The following is a 26,708-nucleotide window of genomic DNA, read 5'->3' on the forward strand; positions in this document are numbered from 1 at the left end:
CCCATTGGAAATAGTGATATTTTGAAATATTACTGTCCTGGTCACAAAAGCAAAGTCTGTGGGGAATAATAGCCATTTTCTATACTTTTGAGGCATAAGCAATTAGGAAATAACACTTACTACCCAGGAACAAAAAAAAAAATTGTTACACGGTGTAATCTGTGCCTTTTGAAATTTTCTTGTACCCTTCTCCTGCTCTGTGCCTCTGTACCACTTTTATCCCTGACTTGTTTCAGAAGCTCCTTGGTCTTCATGGTAGCTTTGTTGGATCACTATGTGAGTTGCAGCTTGAAAGTCTTTATATACCTGCAAGAAATTATCTACATTAAACCACTTTGAGTACATACAGCCTGAAACCATTCCACTAATTATGTGACCTTTCAAATAAATCATTTGCACCTGAGCTGATTTAGGGCTGCAGAAGCAAAGGGGTTAAATACATATGCAACTGAGATTAATCTGTTTTTCTCTGTAAACCATATTACTTTTATATTTTATATGCATTTTTTAACTGTGGAGTAGTTTGTGTAGATTCTACATTATTACAAAATGTGAAAACTTTGCAGGGAGGTGAATACTTCTGCAAACCACAGTGTGTATGTATATATAAGGAATAGTAAACACAAGTGTCATTCTCCTCCACTCAAAGGTGGCACTATTTGGGTGTAGTTTACATTTATTGAGATCAGCAAGTATATGTTGACCCCTGCATCGTCACTTTAGTTTGCAGCCAGAGACCAGCTCTCACAGCTACTTTTAAAATCTGCAGAATTGGCTACAAGGTCTGTGCAGTCAGTTTGCTGGAGCTGTGTGTGACATCGTGCAGTTGGCTATGTCAAACAGTTACTAGATGTAATCAAAAAATAACAAACTCTGTTCATGACCTGTCATTGACAGAGTGTGTCTGGTTAAACCATCTTGCAAGGTTTGAAATTGCTGGCTGTGAGCACCCAAGACGGCGAGCCACAGTACGCTCCCCTAGCCCAGCCTCCCACATGTCGATTGCACGAAGGCCCTGCTCTCTGACAGTCATGGCATATTGTTTTTTGTCTGTGATTTTGTTTATTGCTTTTATTCAAGCTTGCAATTCAACAGCTGAAATCACTCCATATCCAGTGTCCAATCAGCTGTGTCACTAATCAGGTGATTAAGTGCATATGCTTCAGTCATAGTCACTCAAGCATGTCATGGTCAAGGACGAATGATCAAGTAATTAAAAATAAACCAAAAACATTTTGTCAATGTCAACCATTTATATACCTTTATATATTATAAATGTGTTATAGTAGTAAGCAAATCTAGCATTATATATACCCACATGTTGCTACAACTGTTTAAATAACAGGCCTGTAACTTCTTTTTATTAACATCCTGACAACTTTTTACACTTAAAACTTTAAACTCTGTTTCAAAGCACTTTTCAAAATGGCCTGTAGTGCACTGGAGTTTGAGATCTGTCCTCTAAATGAATGCAGGGAGAGCAATTAATAATAATAATAATAATAATAATAATAATAATAATAATAAACATAACAAGTGTTCTGTCTTTTCTCTTCCATACCACATCATGGATCGTTATTGCAGTGTTACCTGTTTCTGTTTGACAGTGTGGTCAATAATCCTTACACTATCAGTGCACTAGAGTGGCCATTTTGAAAGGAGCTTTGAAACCGACTTTAAAGTTGTAAGTGTAAAGCTGTCAGAATGTTAACAATGAAAAGAAAAAGGACAAGTACATTATTTAAACAGTTGTAACAACACATGGGGACGTGTAACACTATTTTTTCTCGCAACCCTGCTACTCTAAGAGCTTTGCCTTCTTGAGGTGCAGTGTTCGTTATGGTGTCATCGACATCCAATAGTAACATGTTATCGTGCAGTATGTAATACCTTTTTAGTTCCACTCTAGATTTTGTAAATATGTATTTATTGAATGGTCTAAAGCCCAGTTGTGGTGGCCCAGTTTCAGATCTGGTATTAGACTCTGGGGAAAAGTAGTTTTGATAGTATCAACTTTTTTTTTTTTGGTCTGTTATTACCATCCTGTAAGCAGTGCAAAGTTTATCACATTTAAGCAAACCTTGGGTCTTAAAGGTTGGTTTAAAAACTGTTCTCTTATGTTGACTTTTATTTGGATCTCCCTGTGGGTGTTTTCTTCTTTTCCTGCTGGAAATTCCAGCAATTGCTGGTTTCCTGGAGACTGTAAATAAAACATGCATTTCCTGTTTCCTTGTTGTAAATTTGCTTCTTTCACTTTGATTTAGTACTTGTATCTTGTATGTCCATGGTGTCATACATTAGAGACAGCGTATTTTTTTTTGTGTGTTTATTTATTTATTTATTTATTTAGCTCTGAGCGAGTAATAATCTTGGGGTGTAATATTATTAGCATTCTCCATGGCCTACAGTCCGTCCGTCCGTCCGTCCCCCCCCCCCACACATTGGCACAGCAGAGTTGGGATTATGTTGGATGTTAAATATCACACTCTCATCTTGGCCCATTTAAAAACATTCATTCATTAATGTAGATCAAAAGGGTTGATTTACTCCCTATCGGTTTATGTCCTGCTTTTGATCTGTAGAGTCAGATAATCATTTTGTTTACTGTTCTAAGATAACCATAACAGTCTGCCCCTCCCTGAGGAAGTAACATTTAGTTGTTTCAATGCTTCGTGACTAAATAATGAAGTATGTTATACAAATTCACTTTGAGAAACATAATGTTCCCGTTATTTAGGGGAAGTAATAGTTATGTGAGGTCTGTGCTGCTTTGTTCCCTCAATTTGTACTGGTGAGTCTGAAGCAATTAACTACAGCCATAATGAGTAATAAAGTATGTCAACCAGTTCCACTACTGTGTAACATCAGAGGAATCCGCCCTATTTAAGTGTACAGTAGTTTTGTCATCTGAATGTTGAAGTTGAGTATTGGTATCTGATCTCCCCATTTTAAGGATGTGAGATCATTTTTTAAAAGAAGCTACAGTACCAGCTGCACAATAATACAAGTACAGTGCAGATTTTGGTTGTGTGGTAATCCTAAAGCTTTGTTTAATTTATTGTTGTTGTTATTATTAGTGAGTTGGGGATTAGGAACATCTTTTTGAGAAATCCCCAATGGCTGTCTTCATTTTTGGCCTCTGTAAACTCACTCCTTTCACGACTGGTGGAAAGTTGGTTTATGTGGTAAAGCTATTGACCTGCATGGGTCACTCACTTCTTTCATTCTTGCTAGTCACAGGCCTGGATATGAGGTCACCTTATTTGCTTTTGATTTTACGTACATAACAGGTGGTGCAAACAAAACCAAAAAAATATAATGCAGTAAAGTTGAGTTATTTTCATATGACAAAAAAAATAGGCGAACAATGGGTTGTATGCGTTGTACGGGTGAACTTTCCGCAGTGCCGCCATTGTGTTTTGAGGTTTACAACAGATGTGACCTGAACAATGAGCACTAAAAATAAAAGGAAGTGATTTATAAATAGCTCTCTGTGTAGCTTGCTTTGGAATTTAATGTGGATACAACATTAGGGTAACTCTTGGCCTCTGTAGCTTGAGTTGCGTTGAAGGTATATTTCACCTTGGACGTAGTTTATTGACCAATTCAACTGCTTAGTAAAATGACAATAACTGGCATGCCCCCTTATAGTAGCAAATGTATGTGTGTGTGTGTGTGTTTGAATTGGTGAATGTTTATCATAAGCGACCTACCAAGTAGAAAAAGATATTGAGACTTGCTTGTAGACACAAATTTAAATATTTCTATTTTGAATTTAGCCAGTATGCAGCCATTGGATTTAGTAAGATTATCAGTTTGGAGAATGTTTAGGGGTTTAAAAATGAGTTCTTGACAAGAGATTTCTTGACCTGAATGCAATTATATTCTGCATTATGATGCTCATTCTCGTTGGAGGTGTTGACCTAAAGCATTGTCATTGGGTCCAATACAGGCTGATCAACCAGACATAAGACATTGCCTTGTGACTGATACCTGTAAGAGAAATAAAAATATAGGGAGAAGGTAGAGAAGTACCATTTACCAATTAGTAGATACAGTTGAGCTTTTCATTAAAAAAATCCCATTTCATTTGGAGGTACAGTAGTAATTTTGATTTAAAGCAAGTAAAAACTTTCCACACTATCAGCATGAGCCAACAAAATGGGGATTTGCTTAATAGGATGTGTTGTCTCTAGTTATTTGTTTACATCAAAACAGTTTGTTTTGCATATCACTGGGACAACAGTAGGGCCAGTGCGTGGATTATATTCACAATGGGCTGCTACGCCTGGAGAGGTTTGTTATGTCACAGCTGGGTGCTCTCTTTTGGGGATGATTTTCCATGGGCTGTCAAGTCTTGTAGAATAAGAGGTGACGGATAGAAATTTGACCCTTGTTTTCTTTTTACTCCACTTTGAAAATACCCAGTTGCCCCACTGCTGCAATGGTCAGGAGTGCTGAACTTCAGTAGGCAACCTATATTCCTGCTATCAAGCCAATTGCCTCTTTTCACCTACCAAGCCTAATCAATGGAGGATACCAAGCTCCAGAACCCTGGAGGCAGGGCCCAGTCTGAAGTTTTGGTGTGTCCGGTATGGGTCGTTGTAGCACAGTGAGGTTATAGCTCAGATTTGTTAATTCACAGTTCCTTCAGTTCAGGCTTCTGGAAGACTTCCACGCTTTCACTTTCTGAAGGCCTGTAGACTGAGGGTATAGTGGAAAAGGGTGTTGTTACCTGACTTGGAGCTGTTTTTTGCTCCCTGCTTAAACAGTATTACATTAAATATGCTTAGTGGAAAAGGAACGTATAAATAAGTATAAAATGTGTTTTTTGGGGGTGACCTTTAGCATTCTGTGTTTTTAATGTTCATGTTGAATGGTTTTATGTTTTAATGTCCCCTGAATGATGAAGCAAACAGATCCTATTCAAAATATGAAAGTGCATATAACTTTGCATTTGTGTAAAGCCCACACTCTGTTCTTCACAAAGAATTCAATTGTATGAGTAATTGTGTGTACCTGACTGCCAATTTAATCTTCAAACAATGCTTTAGATCTGAGCAAAGCTAAAACTGCTTACACAGGAGAATTTACCTCTGAAACACTGCATTATTTTCATGGCTAATCAGATTATTCCACTGTCTATTTCACGGCACTACTTCAGAGGCCTGGTTACTATGTTTTTCTTTGTCATATGTTTCCATTTAAATGCAAATGTTGGCTCCCTGCTAAGAAGTAAGTCAAATAAACATCCATGCGACATGGTCTGATGTGAAACAGACTTCTGATTTCGCTATTTAGATTACCTTTTGAAATTACATGTTTTAAAATAGAAATAATAATACATATTCTAGTGTCTTGTGAAATGAGAATAGTGACTTATTTTAAATTGTTATTTTTATTGTAATTAGATATTTTTTACAATGATTTCCAAGCTTTAGACCGACCCAACATTATGTATTTGTCATGTCTTCTTTGAAATTCAAATAAGATAACATTAAGTTGTTTTTCATAAATTATGTATATCTTGCATATAATAAACCATTTTTGTTTTATGTTTTTTATAATATCATTTTTTGTTTTTTGCCTGGCCTGAAATGATGCCAGTTGTCAAAGTGTAGTTGTAAAATTCTTCACAAAAACAAATGGGCCAATCAAGAGTAAGTCTTACTGCACCAGAGCCTCATCAGCTGTCTGGTGCTATGCTTCCATCTGTACATAAACTGAGCATTAAACCTACTACTATTTCAAATTTGAGCTGCCATGTTCGCCACCAGCAAATTCAGTTTTCAAGTGGTTGTAAACAAAGGTCAAAGATGGTGTATATCACTTTGGCTTGACCTCTACCTACATGGGTCATGTACACAGGTGCTCATTTGGTTACTTCCTCCATCAAAGTAAAAAGGATAACCTGTTTTCTGCCTGCTCACCATTTTAGGACTGACTGATTCCTAGTTCAAATGGTATGGATTCCTTTCTGGGTACAGTAGGAAAGTGAACAGGACTGATTAACAATCCTGTCCTCTGATTGTAAAACAGTTACACATCCACAGCAAGGTAGACTGGGACAGGCATGCAGCAGTACACAAGCTTGGGCTTGTCCACTTGAGAGATGAGAATCTTCAGCATGGCAGCTGAGTGCTCCATACACTGAGCAACTGCCCATTGTTTGTTTGGATGTTGCCTTTTATGATGTTAATCACCATTAAGTATGTGATCTCTATACATCCCATTGTATCTACTACAGCAGATTGTGGCGTTGTTAAAAGGCTTGAATGTGTAGCATCACAGAAATCCAAGAAGAAACATTATTCTGGCATCAGCAAAATGTGTTTATCTTTTAAACTATACTGAATGGGCTTGCTGTCTGTCAAAGTATTATATTGTCCAAATAGGCACTGACAATCATAAATGAATAGTGTTTACATTAAAGGTCGAGGTAGCACAAGGGTTTTTTTGTTTTTGTTTTTTTATGGTTCACTATCTTATATGTCTCGCATTCTAGTGGCATCAAGAAATGCCAAACACCCTAGTAATGCAGCATGTATTTAACTTCTGACAACCCTTTATTACCCAACATTGTTCTCCCCAGGAATGATTTAACTAAACACTGGCACCCACCACAGTTCAAGCATCTCTCTGTGTTTGTTTGCTTTAAAATCAATGTAACCCTAGGCTTTAGTATCGCATCCCTTATTGCCTGATGCTCCAAAAAAAAATTGCACTTTTCTAATTAAATTGGTTTTGTACTATGCATAGAATTGTTTTATATATAGTTATGGTGCAATAATCATTTTGCATAGTGGGTTAACATCCAATGTAGGTCAAAATATGCCATCTGAATTAACTGTATTTGGGTCAGCTTTTGTTACCTAACAGCATACTTGGAAGTCTTGAATCCAATTCCAAAATACTGGCAAATTAAGGTCACTGTCAGTTGCACATGTAAATTGTCCTTTTTCTAATAAACTGAAACAATAAATACCAACACATGGCTAAAAAGGCAGGTGACATAACTGATTACTTTAAAACTCCAGCACATGTCACTGTCAGTCAAAGGTAAGGTTTTCATCAGATTACGTTTGGCCGGTAAGATTATCAAGCAATTGGAAAATTAATTAATCCTGTTGGGATGGTTGTTCAGAGCATTCCTGATGAGACCAGATCGCCTGGTGAGATACAGTCGCAGACAGAAGTATTTGGCATCTAGAATTGATTATTGTAATGCACTTTTTTCTGGTGTCCCAAAACATCTGGTATCCCGCTTGCAGCTTGTTCAGAGTACTGCCGCTAGAATTCTGACTAAAACCAGGAAAAGTGAACATATTACCCCTGTTTTGGCCTCTTACCCTGTGCAGTATAGAATTGATTTTAAGATTTTGCTGTTAACTCTTAAGGCTCTGAATGGTCCTAGTTATTTGTAGGAGTTGCTGACCCCCGTATCTTCCAAACCGCACTGTGAGATCACAGGATGCAGAGCTGCTGGTTATTTTTAGGGTAAACCAAAGTAACGCAGGAGGTTGGGCTTTTTCTTGTAGAGCTCCTAAACTATGTAATGCTCTGCCTTTGTTTATCAGGGAAGCTGTGGCTGTTACAGTTTTCAAGTCAAGACTAAAAACGCACTATTATAAAATGGATTTCTTATCTTAATGGGTTTTAATGTAACTTTTAAATGGCTGCTTTTGTATTATTATGGGTATACTGTTATTTAAATGGTCTGACTGTGGCAGTTGTATATGTGACATGCTATACAAATGTTTGGTTTGTTCTTTTTTTCTTTTGTTCTTTTTTCTGCAATATACTGTACTGTGGTTTGCGATACTTTCTATTGCGTTCTATTGAAAGATATAAATTAAAATAGAGATTCAGCCTTTTATAATAAAACAATTTATTATTACGTAACATGCATAAAAAGAAAAATAACATGCAAAAACTAATTTCATACTTTGACAAAAGTATTTGAGCACCCTTACATTAGTATTTTGTGTGCCCACCCTTTGCTTCCTTTATAGCTTGCAGTCTTTTTTGCATTTTGAAATCAGTTCCTGGCATCTTTTCCAGAGATATTTTTGCCCATTCTTCAACACCATACAGCTCTGAATTCTGCAATCGACTTTGGTTTCCTTCAAGTCAATCCACAACATCTCAATGGGATTTAAGTCTGGGGACTCTGATGGCCAATCCATAACTGTAATCTTCCTTTTTTCAGAAATTCCTTTGTAGACTTTGCAGATTGCTTAGGGTCATTATTCTTCTGGAATACAAACTTCCATCCAATAAACCTCCTAGAACTGGGTAACAAATGAGAGTGCAAAATTTCTTGATATGTTGCAGCATTTATTGATCCTTCTACAATACAAAGGTTGCCAGTGTCTGAGGAAAACAAGAAAAATAAGTCTACACCATCACACAGCCTCCACCATGTTTAATACTGGGCATGATGAACTTTTTTTTAAATTTTCCTTTCTTCCTCCAAACCATAGTGTTTCTTTCTTGGTGAAGAAAGCTCTATTTTGGATTAATCTGACCATAACATTTTATTGAAGAAATCATCAGGTTTCAAGTAGTCAATGGAAAAACTCCAGTCACTTTCTTTTGTGTATTGTTTTTAACAAAGGTTTGTATCTTTGTTTTCGTCCATGGACATTCATCTTGTTAAGGTGTAGTTGCATTGTGCACTCATTTCTTGTCTCAAATCGCATTAGTCAGATGATTTTGCCAGGTTGCCCGAACGATGATTCTTTCAGATTTTGCAGAAATCTTTCTTGGTCTTCCACACCTGGAGCTAGTTGCAGTAGTTCATGTTCTCCTGTGTTTGTCAGTAATAGCCCACACTTCCGGTAAACTGTCTTTCTGCTATTCTGGTAGTTTCTATTTTTTTGTTTAGGTGTATCACTGCCATTTTTAGGTCATTGCTGTAAATTAACCATTTTGTTGCTTTTTTGAATCAAAAATTTCCAATTTTATTTTCCAGCACTTGATTATATATTTATTTATTCTATATTTATCATCAGGTGTGGTTTTCAATCATGATAATTGTCAATTATTAGCAACAAATGGGTTTCATATGAAATATGTTGATTGCCCAAATACTGTTAAAGTATGGGATTAGTTTTTGCATGTTATTCTTCATGTTATGTATTGTGTTTTATTATAAAGCTGAATCTGTAATTTATATCTTTCAGTAGAACAATTAGTATTTATATAAATCACTTTCTTTGTGTTTTTTAAAAAAAATGCAAACTGGCCAAATACCATCTACGACTGTAGCTACTAATTTCTATAACAGACAGTGCTGCTGAAGAGGAGATGGACACCAGCTAAAGTATACAGTAATGCTGGATTGACACTACTATGATATGTTATCAAGGGTCTGTGTATTAAACACAAGAAAGGGAGCAAAGGAAACAAAAATAAAAATGTAAAACTTTAAATGTGACATTTTTACACTTTTTCACTTTAGGTCCTTAACCACCTGGTACAGCATTTAAAAAATCACTATAGGCAAAGTGTGCTTTTGTATTGAATGCATTACATCTGACAGTTGCTTCAGTAATAATAGTGGTTTTGCTTTTTACCATATGTTCATTAAAAGGTGGTATAAATATAACAAAAGATAAGCAATACAAATACGTGTGGTAAATGATATTTGCAATTTATGTTTTTTGTTTGATATTGATTTTAATCTTCATATAGTTCTTGGTAAATGTTGTGGGTGTTTTGAATACAAAGGAATGTCTGAGCTGTCTAGTTACACAGTGCAGTTTGCTATTTATTTTGGGTTTACTTTATCCCAGTAACCTTTTGCCTGTGATTTGGATCTTTATATGTTTATGCTTTGTCTAGTTGTAACACAGGCTTCAATATTCTAACCAGATATTTAATCTATAACCTGTAAAACAGTAGTCAATAGTGGTGCATGTAAAATACTCAAAGAAACTTTGCAAGTTCAATGAAAACCTCCCTTAATGTCTTCAATGTTGAAATGAGATTTGGTTCACATTCATCTGTAAAAAAATAAATAAAATAAAGGCCTCAAATTCATAATAAAAATTTAAGTGGGAAATAACAGGAATAGCGACAAATGCATTGGAATTCATATTAATACTCAGTCGTTAATTTAAATTGTAATTAAGGAATATGCACATGATTTCGTGAGTAATGTTAGATACTATATGTAACCATTGTGGGCATTTAAGATTCCATTTTACTTGGTAATGCCCACTGCTGTGGTTATTAATGCTATTATGAAGCAAAATGGAGAGAAAAGCAACATTCACAAATTTGTATTGATACAAAACCCAAACAAAAATAGAGGGCAGCTAGAAATGCATTGTAACATTGGGTGTAGCGTTATAAAATTGTCTATATATAGCTGCATATTGTGATTGTGAACCTTGTGACTGGAAATGGATTTTTTCTTTGTAAACAATTATTTGTATGCTTGATTTTCCTACCATATTTGAGGGAACAAAAGATTGAATTTATTTAACACTTTCTTGTGTTATGCAGTTCAATGGCTATTAGCCTCCACTGTGATTTTTCCTTAAGAAAAGAATTTTAAATACAGAAAACGTTTGAAGTTTAATTATACACTGAGTAGTTTCCAAATAAATACTGAGGTGTTAACTGAGGCATGAATGATGGTAGCTTTTTTTTTTCTTCATTTTTATCTGAAAGGACCATGTGGTCTTTTAACATCTGTAAAGTCAATTGAACCTAGATCTCATCCAAACAACCCAACTCTCTGAACAGTGCATCTTTCCCGGGCATCCTGCTGGGGTGCTGCTGTCTGGTGAAGCATATCCATGTTGTTCCCAGGCTAGATTTGAACCATGAGACCTTTTGTGAGTGTGTGTGTACCTGCTGAACCATTAGCTTGACCCCCTGGGTTTTTGGATCTGTTGCACATAATCTGATTCAAGTTCATTTGCATTGTGCTGAGAATGTTTACATGGCAAAACAAAAGAGAAACAGTGGAACCATTTAAAATGTATCATCTTTTTCATAAATTGAACACTACATTAGTTGTGCTTTTTCGTTTTTAATACAGAGATATTTAATATAAGGAACATGTTTATTCAGCTCTCCCAGTGTTAACTGTATTTTTCCATGTGGGGAATGATAACTGTATGGTTTTGAAAGTATTATACACTTAACAGCTGCTTGGTTAAGTAACATCTCCTACTTATCTTTTGAACAAGCTTGCTTTTGATCCAAACAGCTTTTTAAAGTGCCAGCTAATGGACTTCCAGACCATACATTCTTCAGGATGTGTTTTAACCCTTTGAAATACAATTTGTATGTGTTAAAAAAAAAAAATTTACATGGCTTTACTGTAACTTCAAACAAATTTGTTTAGAGTAATACCAAAGATATTTTCTAAAAAATAAAATAAAATAAAAAATTCCTATACCTCATAGAAAAAATACTGGTGCCAATATCTTTAACTTGCAGATTTAAAGTACCAAATAACATGCCAAACAAACTGTGTCTTGATTTATGTTTTACTTAATTGTTTTAAATCTAGTGGGTTTTTTTGGGGTTTTTTTTTTTTAAATATTGAATAATAAAACATTATGTAATTCTGTCTCAATCCAAATAATGAATGGGATTTGTGATGTTTTTGAGTTAATATTTAATAAATGGCTGCTCCATCAACTTGTCAAACTTTGCATAGGAATGAAAACTCTTGTGTTGGTGTAATTTTGTAGTTAAGTGTATAAAAAAAAAATAATAACAAAGCAAAAAATAATAATCTTGTCTCTGACACTAGGGGCTCTTGTCCAAACATACAGATGAGTTTTGCCTCCATGTAAACTTTTGACCACATGTAACTTCTGTACAGCATGTGCACATTTTTTTATTATTTTTTTTCTGCAGGACTCTCCCCTAAATCTCCCCTGCTGTAGTGTTTTAAGAATGTGGCATATTCATCTGTGTTAAAGCTGTTATATACACTGTAAACTATAAACGTAGTCTTCAGTTAGCAAAGCCTGTTTACTGTATTGCCACTCGCTTCAGCTTCATAATTATAGATGCAGTAATAAACACTTTCAAATCTGTTTTCTTACTACTTATTAAGTGTGACTCACCTTGACCCCCCCCCCCCCCCCCCCCCCCCCCCCCCACCACCACCACCACCCCACCTTTGATGGCACTCTTTAGTTATTTGCTTTTTTTTTTTTTTTTTAATTCATTCGCTAGCACAGAAAGCGATTTGGTACCAAGAAGCAACTGCAAATGAAGTATTTTCCGTTGAAAGGAAATTGGTTTTAAAGGCTTAGTTCTTACTCCTTTTACTAAATCTATTAGCCCTGTTTTCTTTTGCTTTATCACAGTGTTATGAAGTGTCCCAATATTGTGGGACAGGTAAATTCTCATACAGCAAATATGTGTTCTTGGCCATTGTATAACAGATTTTAACAAGATCTCCTACAGTCCCACAAAATTAGCCAATGAACTGTATTTACCCAGTAGTCTTTAGCTCAGTTGCTGAACTGATCATTCTTTACAAAGATACATAGTTGTGCACAAGTGTTCCAGCCATTAGTTTGCACAGTCAACTGTGTTTATGAGATGTAGTCTTGTTCTATTGGCAGCCATTGCACAGCAAACATGAACTCAGAAGCTATGTAGGTATGATTTACTCTTGGTAAATGTTCCCATGTTAAAATAGCCTCAATTACTGCTGTTGCCACTGCTACTACAAATATCCCTTATCTTCAAACCTTCATCGTCTGATTAATGCCTGTTTCACGCAGAGTGCAGGAATTTTCAATTGTAACCCTTTAATATCGGTGAACCAGTCTGATGCTGTCACTGTATAAAGAAACTGAGAATTAAATGCACAGTCTGTATAAAGATGTGCAGACCTGAGTGCATTCATCCAGTATGAATACAAATTACATATTCCCTTTAATACATTTTGGACTTCCTACAGCAGACCACTGGAAACCATCTATAACTGGAAACTACAAACCTGATTAGTACACATCAGTGTTACAGAGATGCATTATGTAAAAATGAAAAGGTTTTATCTGGTGGTAAATAGCTTTCATTTTGATACAAAAGCCAACATATCTACAGCAGTCAAAACTACAGTTCAAGTCAAAACTGCAAAGCCTGACTGCAAGATTATAAAAAACATCTTCCGTAAAAATCCAATTATTCTTATGCACCTTTGATTCTAGGGTGTAGATCTAATCTTTACCACCCACAATGCAGCAGGTAAATTGCAATACAGATTCAATACAAATGCCTGCTGATTTCTTCTCATACTGGCCTACTTATATGATTCACTAACAAGGGAATTGTGGCTTGCCAAATTATTGGGTGGTGTTAGTGAAGTTGAAGCTGGCCTAGATTAGGCATGGAATAACTTTTTATATCTAAAAGTTAGAAACTCAGAGTCAAACAATTCAATATCTCTGATGAAGAGAGAGTGTATGGGGTTAATTATATCCAGTCAACAGTAAACTCATTCTGATATGCCAAACCTTGTCGCTAAGGGATAAACTGTATTGCCTTTTGCTTGTGGTGTTTCCTTACATCTTTTAGACTAGATAAATATTGTTGGTGTTCAAAGTGCCCTATTTAGAAAACCTTAATAGAGTAAGTATTTCTATCGTTTAAAAGACCTGAATGTCTGAGTTCTGTGTTTTGACGCTCAGAAAGGTACAGGAAGAGGGTGCATTGGAGCTGATAATGGCAAGGTCCCAAGCTTTAGTAGAGAACAAGTTACTGAAATACAGGGCTTCCCTTCATTGTCACTGAAGATCATATTTCCAGCTGCATCCAAGTCTGTTGGCCAGATAACCTAGGCAAGGTTACAGGCAGTCACTGGTTATTTTAATAACAGCAGGTGCACTGCTTATTGTGTTTCTGATATATTTTTTTCCACAGAAAAGCAGTATGTGGCCTGTTTGTAGGTTGACACAGACTTGGGGGTCAAGTCAAAATACGTTCTTATTTGAGGGCTGCTGTGAGAGAGTGAAAAACATTGTGTAAGACAAGCTATTTTCAATGTTTTCTCCACAGCATTAATCTACATCTACAGTGTCATGATAGTGCAGAGTGTTATCAATAATGTTTGACAATACTATCCCTGAAACATATTTTTAAATGTAATATCATTATGTAAAATATATTTAAATTGTATGGCAGGGTCAGTAAATACATTCTATTAAATTCATATTTGTAGAAGTATATATCCTGTATTTTAGAGTCGGGCAAGTTAGTAGTTAAGTTGATAGTGTCCCAGATTCCATTCTTAGACATGTCTTTTTTTAGGGGAAGAAATAAGGACAGCTTTCCTAGAAAAAGGAGTTCAAGGTTAGATATTTGTTGTACATTTAATTGAAATGCCATCCTATGTTTTGTAGCTTTTGATGCCCCACTTTTTAGCTATATTGTAGAATGCATTATGATGGTGCATTATTTGTTATTATTGTTATTATTATTATTATTATTATTATTATTATTATTATTATTATTATTATTATTATATATCTGGACTGAAAAAAACTGTGTTTGGCACAAACTGGCCTGAGGAAGACACAGCAGATAAGAGTTTTACTACTGCATAGTAAACAGGAATCTGTAGTTTTATTTGGAATGATTGCAAAGTCCCAACGCTGAATATTTTTAAGTAGCCTCCCACAAGATTAGAGAGACCACAATGGACAAACAGGGTTCTAATTTTAAATCCTGGGAAAACAGTTTCCAAAATATACTGAAAGATAAAGCTGTGTATTAAGATTACAAAAATAAATAAATAATAATAATCTAATCATTAGACTGGTATAAACTGTAAACAGAACACCCACCAATATTGTTTGTTTCACATTCTTAGTTTTGCTGTGCATATCCCAGGTAATAGGGCTAAAGTGGAGATTGTAAAGAAGCTTGGCATGATTATTCTTAAGTCCTGTAGAGTGGCATAGTGATCTTATCATTCCTGGACTTGGATTAGTTAAGATAATAAAGGCTTTTAAACTAATAAACTAAAAACTATGGATGGTCATCTGTTATGAGCTATTCTAAATGCTGTGGATGTTGGTCATGGTGACAGACATGTTGCTAAAACCCGATTTGTCTGAGATATGTCTTGGGAAATGCTTGTACCAACACGTTTAATCTGACATTTTATATCCATGTTGAGAAATTAGTTTTCTCATTTTTATGGGTTCCGTACACGCCTCTTCCCTCCTTCGCCCACTGCAGGTGCATCTATCCAGTAGCAGTGGCTCTGGAACAATTGGGGGGTGGGGGTGCTGAATTCTGTTGAACAAAACTGTAACCCCTGTATAAGATGGAAGCCATGCAAAGCCAGGGGGTGCTGCCGCACCCCCAACACCCCTAGTTCCAGCGCCCCTGTATAGCAAAGGAGTTGATAATCCATCTGTCAGTCCTCTCATTGTGATTAAATGATTTCCTTTAAGCTAGCTGATTCAGGGAAGCCTTAATTTGCCACAGAGGTCCTGTATTCACTGGTCTGTGTCAATAGAAAAACTTGGGAAACTTTGACTTGGCAATTAGACTGTTAAGTTACTTGGGAATTTTGTTTGCAAAGCTGTTCATTTGTTCTACTCCAGGTGAAAACTGCTGCGCCGCCTTGCAAGTGATGAAGATCTGTTAATTTTGTTTTATGGTCAGATATATGGCCTCTGGCTGTAATAAACCCCTCTACCAGATTTCCACAGCAGTGATCTATTTTCATTGGTGTGTGAAAAATTCCAAAGCTCCCAGTATAAACCCAGAATGTAATTTAGTTACTTGATATTTAGCTTCATTTCAAATGTCTCATAAACCCAAGGCAAAGTGGTTGCATAAACCATCCTAGAAAACCTTTTACGTTGCCTGGCCATGACATTGCTTAGGTTATCAGTTAGGGATAAAGCTATAGCCCTAATTAGTTGCAACACGTTTGAAAATGACTCCTAAAAGGAAAGGGCTATCCAGTGCCACCATTGGATGGGATGCTCCTCCAAGCAGTGTTCACAGGAAGTCTTCAAATTCAGGTTAAATAACTAATTTCCTTTTGGCACTTGTTTAGATAAGTACGCAAGTGAAAACGTAACTGAGAAAATCCAAAACAACTTGGACGGCAATGTTTACAAAGAATGATGCTGTTGTTTTTAATTGTATTTCTTTTTTTTTGAGTGAAGTTACCTATGTTGACATTGCTCATAATACAGTTTCTACTAAGAATTACAAAGATAATAAACGGCTCAGCTAGCTTAGTTGGTTGTGTTGACATTTACTGATCTTTAATTTAAATGTGTCTGTGAAAGGGCAGCGTCACTGGCAAGGCTAGTTTCCATCAGGGAGAGAGACTCAGACACAAGAAGCTGCAGTTTAAAAGCTATTGTGCACTTTAATTTAGAAAATAACAAAAACTCACTAAACATACAGGCACAACGGCCAAAATAAACGGTTGAAACAAAGCACATGAACAAAAACTACTGTACACACTTCAATTTGACACAGCATAGCACATAACAGCACACATCAAAACACATTAACACTATCACCAACATTAACTAATCTTAACACCCATGATACACCTGTGGCTGGAGACTAATCCAATCCTAATCATCAGTTATTCCATTATGGCCCCAGCTATACACCATTACAGTGGCAGGGCTTCTGCCCTGCCACAAGGTCTTAAAAGAAATCTACAATTCCAGAACAAGTCGCTCCAGACTTACGTAATGGCTTAAAATACGGACTTTCCTGTTTAGCCTTTTACATGTGATTCTGTCTTAAAGAAACAATGGCTAGATAGAGAGTATGATGTGTTGGGTGGAACAGAATACAGTTTGTATTTACTGACTAATATTATATAACAGTGATGTGAATATATGCACATTTACTCTGAGAACTGATTTAGCTACAGTATACCCTCCTAATGAATGAAAAGCTATTGATGCAAAGGTCTGGTCTGTTTGTGTGTTCTATTACATTTACTAGATTAAGTTGAAACAAACGATAGCTGTTTCTTTACATGTCCACTTACACCTGAAGAAGAGACTTTTTGAGGTCTTCAACTAGTGTTTTTATATAACAGTTAATTTAATAAATAGTAACAACTCTTCAAATCAATTATCACAATTACCTTGATTTAATGCAGGAAAATAATAATTTAGTGTATGAGTTTGGAGATGTATGTGACATAGCTTGACTAGTTACTTGGGTACACTGTTGGGCAATGGCAATGGGGTTTGCCTATATAAATTGTATTTAAAACTGGATTGTGTAGGATGCACACTTCTATATAATCTAATTGAAGGGAAGGATAGCATCTGCAAAATGTCGTTTTTACTTGTTTTTTTGTAGCTGAAATATTAGACAAGTAATTTACAGTTACTTATTATTCTCATTTAAAAAAAGAAGTAAGTGCTTTCATTCGTTCTGGAAAAGGGGACACATTTGCCCTTTTGCTTTGCTTTCAAAGTCTTGCAGTGCTGACAATGAAGAGCACTGGAGCTTGGCAACTCAAGTATAGATGCTGCAGAGAGTGGAAGTGCTTGTGAGCGAGAAGTGTTTTCCTCCAATATAGTTTTGCTGCCTGCAGTGCTGGCAATGACCCAGCTATGTTATCAGCGCAAACTGCAGTTTCAGTCTTAATTCAAAATTGAGTTGATGGCCCTTGGCTGATAGTAAATCTTCTGACGAAAGCTCAGTGCTGGTAATTAGATATGATGTGCTTAGTAGGTGCTGCCTTGCTCGCTCACTGCTTCTGGTTCCCCAGTCCAAACACATTCATATGTGGACTTTGGCAGGGGGAGCGTCTTGCTAGTTGTCATCCTCCTGAGTGCCTGAGAAAATCTGAGAGCAATTAGTGCTTGTGTGGGGAAACAGTGAATAGACTTCTGCAGCAAGACAGAGTAACTGTCTGAGAGGGATCTCTGATTTTTAAAGAAGTGTCTTGAATTAACATCATCAACAAATGAAGGCTACTTTCCTGGAGTGGAAATTGTCTGCATGGTAAGTGTAATTTATTTGTTAACATCCTTCCCAGCCAAATTAGATGAGGAATAAAAAAAAAAAAAGTGTAGTTATGGAAGCAAATACAGTAACAAAGATTAGTGTCAATTTACTTTTTTACAGATTTAATTAATTTATAAGTAGATCATTTTAAAGAAGAATGTGTTATTCACAAACATTTCATGTATTTTATTTGTGTGTGGAAGCATGTTTGTGTTTTGAATCATATGTATATAAAATTGCGTTACAAATAAAATGATTATTCTCCTGCTGGTAGTTTAATCCTCAGATATAGGTGGTTCAATTAAATTTGAGGTCAACGCAACCCTTCATATTACAGATACACTTTAATTATATAAGGTGTGAAAACTTTCAGCCCTCAGTTTTGGACTTAACTAGAGAGAAAATATTTAGCCCTTAGTTGTATGCATCTGGGAGTTTAAATTTCTCTTTTAAGCAATATCACCCTGCCGGTATACACACTGTATATTACCTTGTTACACATTACATTACCTGTTTGTTTGTTATAGCATACTTTGATTTTAAGAACCTTTTAAAAAGCTTATTACAGTTATTTATAGATTCATAATGTGCTAGGTTAAAACAATAGTTAACTACAGTATAGAAATTGCTAGTCTGTGCTTACAGTTTGAGATGGAGTGCGTTCCACAGTTCTTGCCTGATGTTACGGTAATAATAATTACTGTTTTACAGGATAGTGCATGAGTAACACTTAATCTGTAAGGTAAAGTTGGGGTGATTCATTCCAATTAGTGTCCTGCTATGAAGTAATAGCAGCTCTGACTGGAGTTGTGTCAGCTGTCTGTAAGCTTGTGGAGACAACACACCGAAGTTCCTGTTTGTTCAGGCTTTAGTGTTGTCAGTTGGAGCCTTTAGTATACAAGCTTGAAATACAGACCAGGAATCTGTTAGTTTACACCTTGTTGCATTTAATTCCCTGCTGGTTATAATCTAGCTGGAGTTTTTGAGACAGAGATCAGCATTCTTCCAGTGGTACTGGAACGATTTTTAAAGTGGGGGTGCTGAAAGCCATTGAACAAAACTGGAACTGTGTATGATGGAAGCCATGCAAAGCCAGCACCCCTAGTTCCAGCGCCCTTGCTTTCTTCCTGTCCATAAATAGGAAGCTAGGTGGCAGTTTATTTTCTGCATGTCTTATTTGGCCACCAAGTGGTTACAAGAAAAATAGCATGCAAAATAGCTGTGTTGTAAAACTAATAGAAAATGTCGTGTTAGGTTTTCAAGAAGAAAAAAAAAATCCCTTGCTTATTTAATTTGGGCTCCTTTCTAACAGCAATAGAGTAACTGGAGAAGTTATGAGTTTTCCCAGTTGCTCAACAGTCTCTGTCGCTGGCAGGAACCAACATGAGGAATATATTAAGGTGTGGGTTTCCATTCCCCCAGAAAGCAGCGTTTCCATTCCCCCAGAAAGCAGCTGCCTTTACCATAGCTATCCAACCTGACCAGCCATCAGTTGAAATCCAAAGACCTGTGGCATTCACAATAAACTGGGGTCTCTGAGATGACTGAGTGTAGACAAATGGACATACCTAAAGTGCGAATAAATGCCTTTTGGAATATAATAAGAATAAATTCAGTGAGTGGGTCAATAGAGCCATGTGTCTTCTATCTGTATGGGTGATAAAGATGAATTATTTTGTAAAGTTAATCCGCAGTGATTTATATGTGGGAGATACTGAAAAGGTAAAATTGGTGTTAAGGCATATGTGTCAGTGGGGGAGGAAGCAGAAACTCTGTTTCCTGCTTTTTGGGAGTTAAGAGCAAGTAGCAGGGTTCTGAGAAATATACTGTTACACATCCCTAGGTGTTGCTACAACTGTTTAAATAATGTACCTGTAATTTCTCTTTTCATTAACATCCTGACAACTTTAGTTTTTATACTTATGAAGTCTGTTTCAAAGCTCTTTTCAAAGTGTTTCATTACAGCAAGTCTTATTGAGAACTACAAAAATGATGAACCATAAAATCAACTGAAAAGTGGTTTATTAATTTTACTTATTTTGCTTGATTAGAAAAAAACATGACACAGATCACTAATGTAAAGCAAATTCATTTCAATCATTCACATTACAGCTAATAATTAAAACTGTAATGGATACTTAATTGGCCCTAATAAAAGAGGTAATCCATCTTAAAGTGGGCCTTACCGTGGTCATTTAAATGCAGATTAAAATAAGTCGTTCTCTTAGGGGGGTCCTATTCATTGCCCCCATGCGTACCCCATCTGGGAATGCTGAAGATAATCGGCTGACCTCAGAGGTGATGATCTTCACACCACTGCAGTTTTTTTTAAGCCAGCCTGTTAGAATAATAAGTGAATTCTGAGGTGAGGACACATTTGCTAAACACCCAACCCCTTATTAAAATTCTACTCAACTGATGTAAACTGGAGCTAAGGTAATGCCATAGTGTGGCCCAGAGCTGAATTCAGAAAGCTCAAGGCCCACATTGAAATACAAGTCCCTATTAAGATTTTTTTTTTCCTAAGCAGGCTAGGGCTGGAATACTTTTCTTCTGCTTTGCCACTTTTAGAATGGTTTCAACGGAATGCCCCTGTGTTTTAAACACACTTGAATCAAACAACCTTCATAATGTCGAGGAAAGAAGGAATATGGCATTGTGTGCGCCAGCCACAAATCTCTGTTTGCTCTTCCTCCTTGGTACAAGAATAAATAGTACCTAGTATATTATGCTGCACTTTGAGTATTTATTTATTTATTTTTCTCCAGTTTCTGGGCTCAGCTGTGGGGACTTCTGCAATGCCATCCTCTTCCTGTTGCCACAGCAACAACAGCACTAATGCCCTGGTCATCTTGGCAACCCCTCCTTTTTTTAAAGGCCCATTGTGTACTGTCCAAACTTGGTACTCGGAGCTTTGTTGTTGTTATGCAGTGGCATATGGAGCTGGATGATTAAAAATGCACAGGGAAAGGGGCTTAAAGGACATGTGTTTTTTAAATGAACCTTGTTTATTAAATCCTGGCCTAAATCCTTTTTTTTAATGGGAAAGAAAAGAATAACTAAACTAAATAAAACTATACATTTTAAAGACATCAGTAACACGTTTTAAATCCAAACATTATGAACAGTTTACATCCAAAGTTAGTTTTAGTTTGTGTCATGTTAAGTAGCTTGAAAAATAATATTGAAGTTTACTGAAACTAAATTCTTAACCCTGACCTTTTATAATTGCTGTTTTGCTTTTGTTTGTATTTTGTATATCTTGATCTTTGAGCCATTTTAAATAAAATTGTTTTATGTTTTTAAATAAAAACAAACCTGATTTTTGCTTTGAATATTAATCTTTTTTTCTGGTAAAATTATGACAGCTGGGGTTTCCCGAGAGATTTGGGTCTTAGAAGTGAGCATGCTGACTAATAGCTGTGAGAACAGGGTCCTACTCAATGAAGCGGTACGAAGACAGTGGCCTCCTAGGGCTATGCTGGGCCGCAGAGCTCAATAGTGAATGTGTGGCATTGTCTTTGAATGAAACGTCTTTGATAGCTGTAAGTATGTCTGGACAGATCGAGAGAAACTTATTTTAAACTTCTAGCTTCCTAGTAATTAGACTGTGAAAGAGGGTGGGGCAAAGGAAAAGTGAAGGGGGCTGGGAGAGGAGGTTTGGTTATTCAGCTGCAGAATGTGAAGGAGGATGGATGTGCTTTAACAATCCCTTATAGTAGTGACTGGTGGTGCATCCCTAGGGAAGCTTTTTCTGCTTCATACCCTGCATTGAAGCACACAAAAGGGAAAGAAAGTGAGTGCAGGCTTTCCTAGGTCGTCTGCAGTGTGTGTGTGTGGTGGACACTGAACAGCTCAGTCTGTGTAAAGGAAATACTGCAGAGAATGTAAGGAAATACAAGTGGCAGGAGGTATCAGGAGTCTGAATTAGATTTGCACTTGGGACCTTTCAGTGGTTGGATGTATAGACGTTCTGGGCTGCTGCTTTATTTAAGGGACAATGCCGACTGGTAAGCAGATACATACATTTATTTATTTTTTATTTATATTTGGATTACTAAGCTCTCCTTTTTCTCTGTTATTGTACAACTTGTATTGCTTTGATTTCTAGTTATTTTAATTTTTTTTATGTTGGTAAAATATTGATTTTACTTTTATTTATTTATTTATTTTTTAATAATTCATATTGGTGGCTGTGAAAGTAGCACCCTATCAGTTTTCACTGTTTATTCTTAGTCAGATATTTGCCCTGCTTTGGTACTGACTGAAATTTTTTTTTAGGGGCTGAATGTTTAAATACCATTCAGTGACTGACACAAATGAATACCCCCAGAGGGCCATACTTACAGTTTAGTGCTGCTAGCATTGAGGGGTGTGGAGGTTACAGCTGCTGTCGGCTCAGCTGTGAATTATCTGACATGACAAATATATCACCTTTTTATTGCATTCAGAATGCTTTTGATTAGGAGACTGCTTTTTGCTGTAGCTGCTTCAAACTCAAGTTTAGACGAGAAGGCAATGGGACTGAAACTCATAAACCTTAAAGGAACTATTTTGAGAATGGCTTTGGCTTCCATGCACGGCTTTGGGAAGTGCAATCTAATCACTGTGGAAAGAAGCTGGCCAGCAGGAAGGAGGCTGTATGTTAGAACTGGTTTTAACAAACAAAACCATGTTCTTTGTTGTCCAGGATCCTTCTTTTCTGCTACTGGAAATGAAAGATTGTACCTGTCTACCCCATACCCGTACAGTGTAGATGCAGGTACAGCTATGGTCAAAGATTTTAACTCATTTTAATTGAACTCATTTTGTTTCATAAAGTCGAATGAAACCTGCTGAATGTTACATTAACAGAATTACATACTGTACCACTTTGTCGTTTTCCATATGCTTAATTAAAAAAATGTAACATTTTGAAATCTAACATGAACTACTGTACTATTATTGCTTCAAGTTGACTTTTGCAATATCATTTTGTAGTTGCTATCATTACATGAGGTTAAATAAAAGATCAATTATTAAATATATATATATATATATATATATATATATATATTATAGTATAAATATAATTATTTATTATTTTATTTTATTTATTTTAAGACAACGTTGCAAATCCTAAAATTGAAAACCGATGGCTCCATAACTGACATCTTATGTATTTAGGATTTTCTGACTTTCCTAAACGAAACATGAGGCTTTATAAAGACAGGTATCGAACATCAAGGTAGGTCATTGCAATCGAAACATCTAGGTTAGTGAAACATGTCGTACTTCTGGAAGTTCCATGTATAATTGGAAACAGAATTATTGTTACAAAAGTTTTAACTCTTGAGACAATAATATTGTACAAGACATATATATATATACAAGATATATATATATATATATAATATATATATCTTATTACAGATCTTTTACAGATTACCTTTCTGTACGCGTACAATATTTGTTTAAATATGTTTTCAAACACACACGATTTTCAATGCTGGTTGTAATAAGATAGCAAGATTAAATAGATTTCTTTTTTTTTTTTGCTTAGCAATCAAAGTCTGTGGTGTCGGTAAAACAGTTAAATTGAGTCAGTGCATTGAAAGCAGTACAGATGTTGTCCAGGGGAATCCTGTTTCTCCAAGGCCACTGAAAAGGTATTGGTGCACCATGTGAAAGAAAAGCAGGACTCTTGCTTCACAGTGATTTAAAAAATAGATATTTTAAGGCCAGGTCTGTATCGTTTATGGCTACTTTCTGTAATAATCTAAGCTGCAAGCAGAGTTCAAAGAAATGCTTTTTTTTATGGTAACATCTGTTATGAAGACAGAATGTATTGCCTTTCTAGTGAGTTTAAGGTGAATGTTTGGCAGGGTATCAGAACAAACAACTAATGGGCTAGATTATATAATTGTAATGCTTTTATCCAGTACAAACAGAAGCAAGAATCTTGGCAGTTCCTACTTTTTTTTTTTTTTTTTTATTGTGTACGAGGTATCGACTGTTCATCAGAAATAAAATTAAGGAAAACCTGTTAAATAAAAATTATTAAAAAAAAAAAAAAGTTGTTCTTTTTTTTTTTTTTTTTTAAAGAGAAACATCCATACACTACAAAAAAAAAAAAAAAAAAAAACACACACTATTGCCAAAATGATGTCCAAGGAAACCTCTGTGAGGTATTTTGTAATATGGAGCAATCAGGAGTCATAAGTGTAGATCCAATGCTGATAATTATAGGTGCTTTTGCAGGTGATGTCAAATAATATTACTATTCATCAAATTGATGTTTGGTGCGAGCTATAGTGTAATTTAGTTATTTCCTTTAAAAGGGTTAGGGTTGAAACTTTTGCTTTTGCTTGACCATCATAGTCACTTGTACCTAAATACACCATAGCAGGGTCCCTGAAGTCATAAGAGGCTGGTTCCTGCAGTGAAGCTCAAGTCTTGGCATGGCAGGGCTTTTTAACTACGTCCTCAAGACCTGAGGAATATTCAGCTAGGCATACAAACGAGTCTGACACCTCAGGTTTTGTAAATCAAGACTTTAAAGGCCCAGATTGTTTTAATTGGTCCCAGTATAGTACCATGAGATGTAAGTTCTGTTTGTACTGTGTCTTTATTGTGGTCCGTGGGGATAGACATCTAACAAGATACCATTGGATACAGGATAAGAATGTGAATAATGTTTCTTGCTTGGAGGAGGCAATCCTTCCAATGTTGCCCTTAACTTTTAGCATGCCTGTATTGGTTTGTTAGTCACATTTTCCACTTTATTTCTGCCTTCCATTTCCTATAGTGGCTTTTAGTCATCGCCAAAAAACACTTTGTAAACCACGTTGAAAATATCAAGATAAGCAGACTGTCAGCCATGTCTGCTTTTTGGGAAAAGGGGGGTTATATATGTGTAGAATCAGCTTTAAATGTTCCAGTGCACAGCATTGTGAGTCAGTGGGGATATAACTGTGTAAAAGCTTAATTGGTTTCAAACTTTAATGACAAAGTGAGTTCTCTCAAGCAGAATGCATTTGTGTTTGTGTGAGTGACAAACTATCTGGACTCTTTGGTATGATTTTACTGAAGTATTAACAATACATTTTGATTGCTGAACTGAAATTTGCGTGGTGCATCACCTTTGCACCATCGGTACCAACTGCAGCCTCAAATCAAAGCCACAACTGCTAGTAAAAGCTTTAATATAACCAATGAAGGCCTTTTAGGAGAATCTGCAATTATATTTAATGAGAAGCAAAGTGGGGGGGTGGGGGGTGGGGACGACTTAGACGCTGCCCCTCACCTGCACAGAAACATTCATTCACGTGTTTATACTTCGCAAGCTCTGCTGGGTGAGCGTGTCTGTGTGTAGATGCTACCGCATTGCAGGGAGTTACCAATACCGGTAAATGGAACTGTGTCACCCCCATGTCCTCCAGAGCAGCTTGAGCTGGGTTATTGATGTGAGATTGCTTTTTTTAAAAGCCCTACCCACTTAATGCCTTAGCCTGTATTTGCTGACATGCCAGTGCTTTTGATTGTTGCCTTAAGTTGTCAGTGTCACACTTTGAGATTCATCAGAGTCCTTGTTGAGGCTAATTTCTAAATATGCACTAAAAACCTACAGTGTTGAACTAACAGTAATAAATAAACACCTTTATTTAGGGGACTGGAATTGAGTGTTTTTTCTGTAGTTTAGGTAAATCCTTAGTTATTGTCTTCATTTGACAATCGTACTCCTAAATTCTACAAAATGCAGAACACATACACTGTTGTTGTTGTTTATTAAAGCTATATTGACATTTTAAAGAAGAGAAATGTTTCTGGAGGTCCATATTTACAAAAGAGAGTGAAGAAAAAGCTCTTATCTGTGTTGACAATTGAATGGTCTTTAAGAGTGGGGATGGTTGGAATGCAAGGAACATAAGACACTTGTCAACTGCTTTGTTTCCTAATAGCAGTACAGAATAGAGTATCCAACACAGTATATGTTCAGTAGAGCTGCTGGAGCTGGCTTTTCAAAAGACATGCTGCCTTTCTTTCATTTACATGCTGTGTTTGCTCTGTAAAAGTGAAGTCTTCCATTGCCTTAATGTATTCTGCTGTGTTTTTCAGATGAAGACCTACCTAGATATTATGGTTTGTCTTCACCTGTACATCACAAAATATGAAACAATAGCAATATATAATAACTGTGTGTGTGTGTGTGTGTGTGTGTATATTTTGTTTAATAGATCAGTTTTTCACAGTATTACATTGTTGTTTTTTTTCCCTCTCTTTTAAAGCACTCAGTCTTCTGATATAAAATAAATCCAATAAATAAACAGTGACCGGAAATGTCTTGTATAAGACTTGCACCAAAGATAAATAACAAGAACTAAAACAATGCTTTTATTATGTATAGGATAAAACACTATCTGTAAGGTATATGCACATTGTGTTGGAGAGTCTATCAATTGAATAGTATCTAACTGGCTTTGAAAAAATCATTTACAACTGATTGATATATATATATATATATATATATATATATATATATATATATATATATATATATATATATATATATATATATATATATATATATATATACACACATACATACACATACACACACACACACACACACTGCTGTGCAAAAGTCTTAGACATGTTTCATTTTTCTTCTCTGATGCATTATGAGCATCAACAATTTACTCAAAACCTCCACTAGTGTTTCTACTATTATAACA

General features: G+C 35.9%; 1 protein-coding gene across 5 annotated transcripts in view; it reads left to right on the forward strand.

Annotated features, from left to right (window-relative positions):
• LOC121316997 (pleckstrin homology domain-containing family G member 1-like) overlaps positions 1–26,708 on the forward strand; it is a 111,501-nt gene that overhangs the window by 48,271 nt on the left and 36,522 nt on the right. The window contains exon 1 of one of the 5 annotated variants that reach the window (XM_041252486.1): positions 17,760–17,991. The exons of 2 other annotated variants lie outside the window; for them this stretch is intronic. Coding sequence is in view for 1 of the 3 variants with exons in the window: in XM_041252485.1 (XP_041108419.1) it covers positions 21,995–22,004 (10 nt within the window). In the remaining 2 variants the exon portion in view is untranslated. Of the gene's footprint in view, positions 1–17,759; positions 17,992–21,684; positions 22,005–22,638; positions 22,757–26,708 lie in introns of those variants that run through there. 2 more of the 5 variants (XM_041252485.1, XM_041252488.1) reach the window with 2 other exon arrangements.

The sequence above is a fragment of the Polyodon spathula genome, chromosome 6 (assembly GCF_017654505.1).
Source record: "Polyodon spathula isolate WHYD16114869_AA chromosome 6, ASM1765450v1, whole genome shotgun sequence".
Classification (NCBI taxonomy): Eukaryota; Metazoa; Chordata; class Actinopteri; order Acipenseriformes; family Polyodontidae; genus Polyodon; species Polyodon spathula.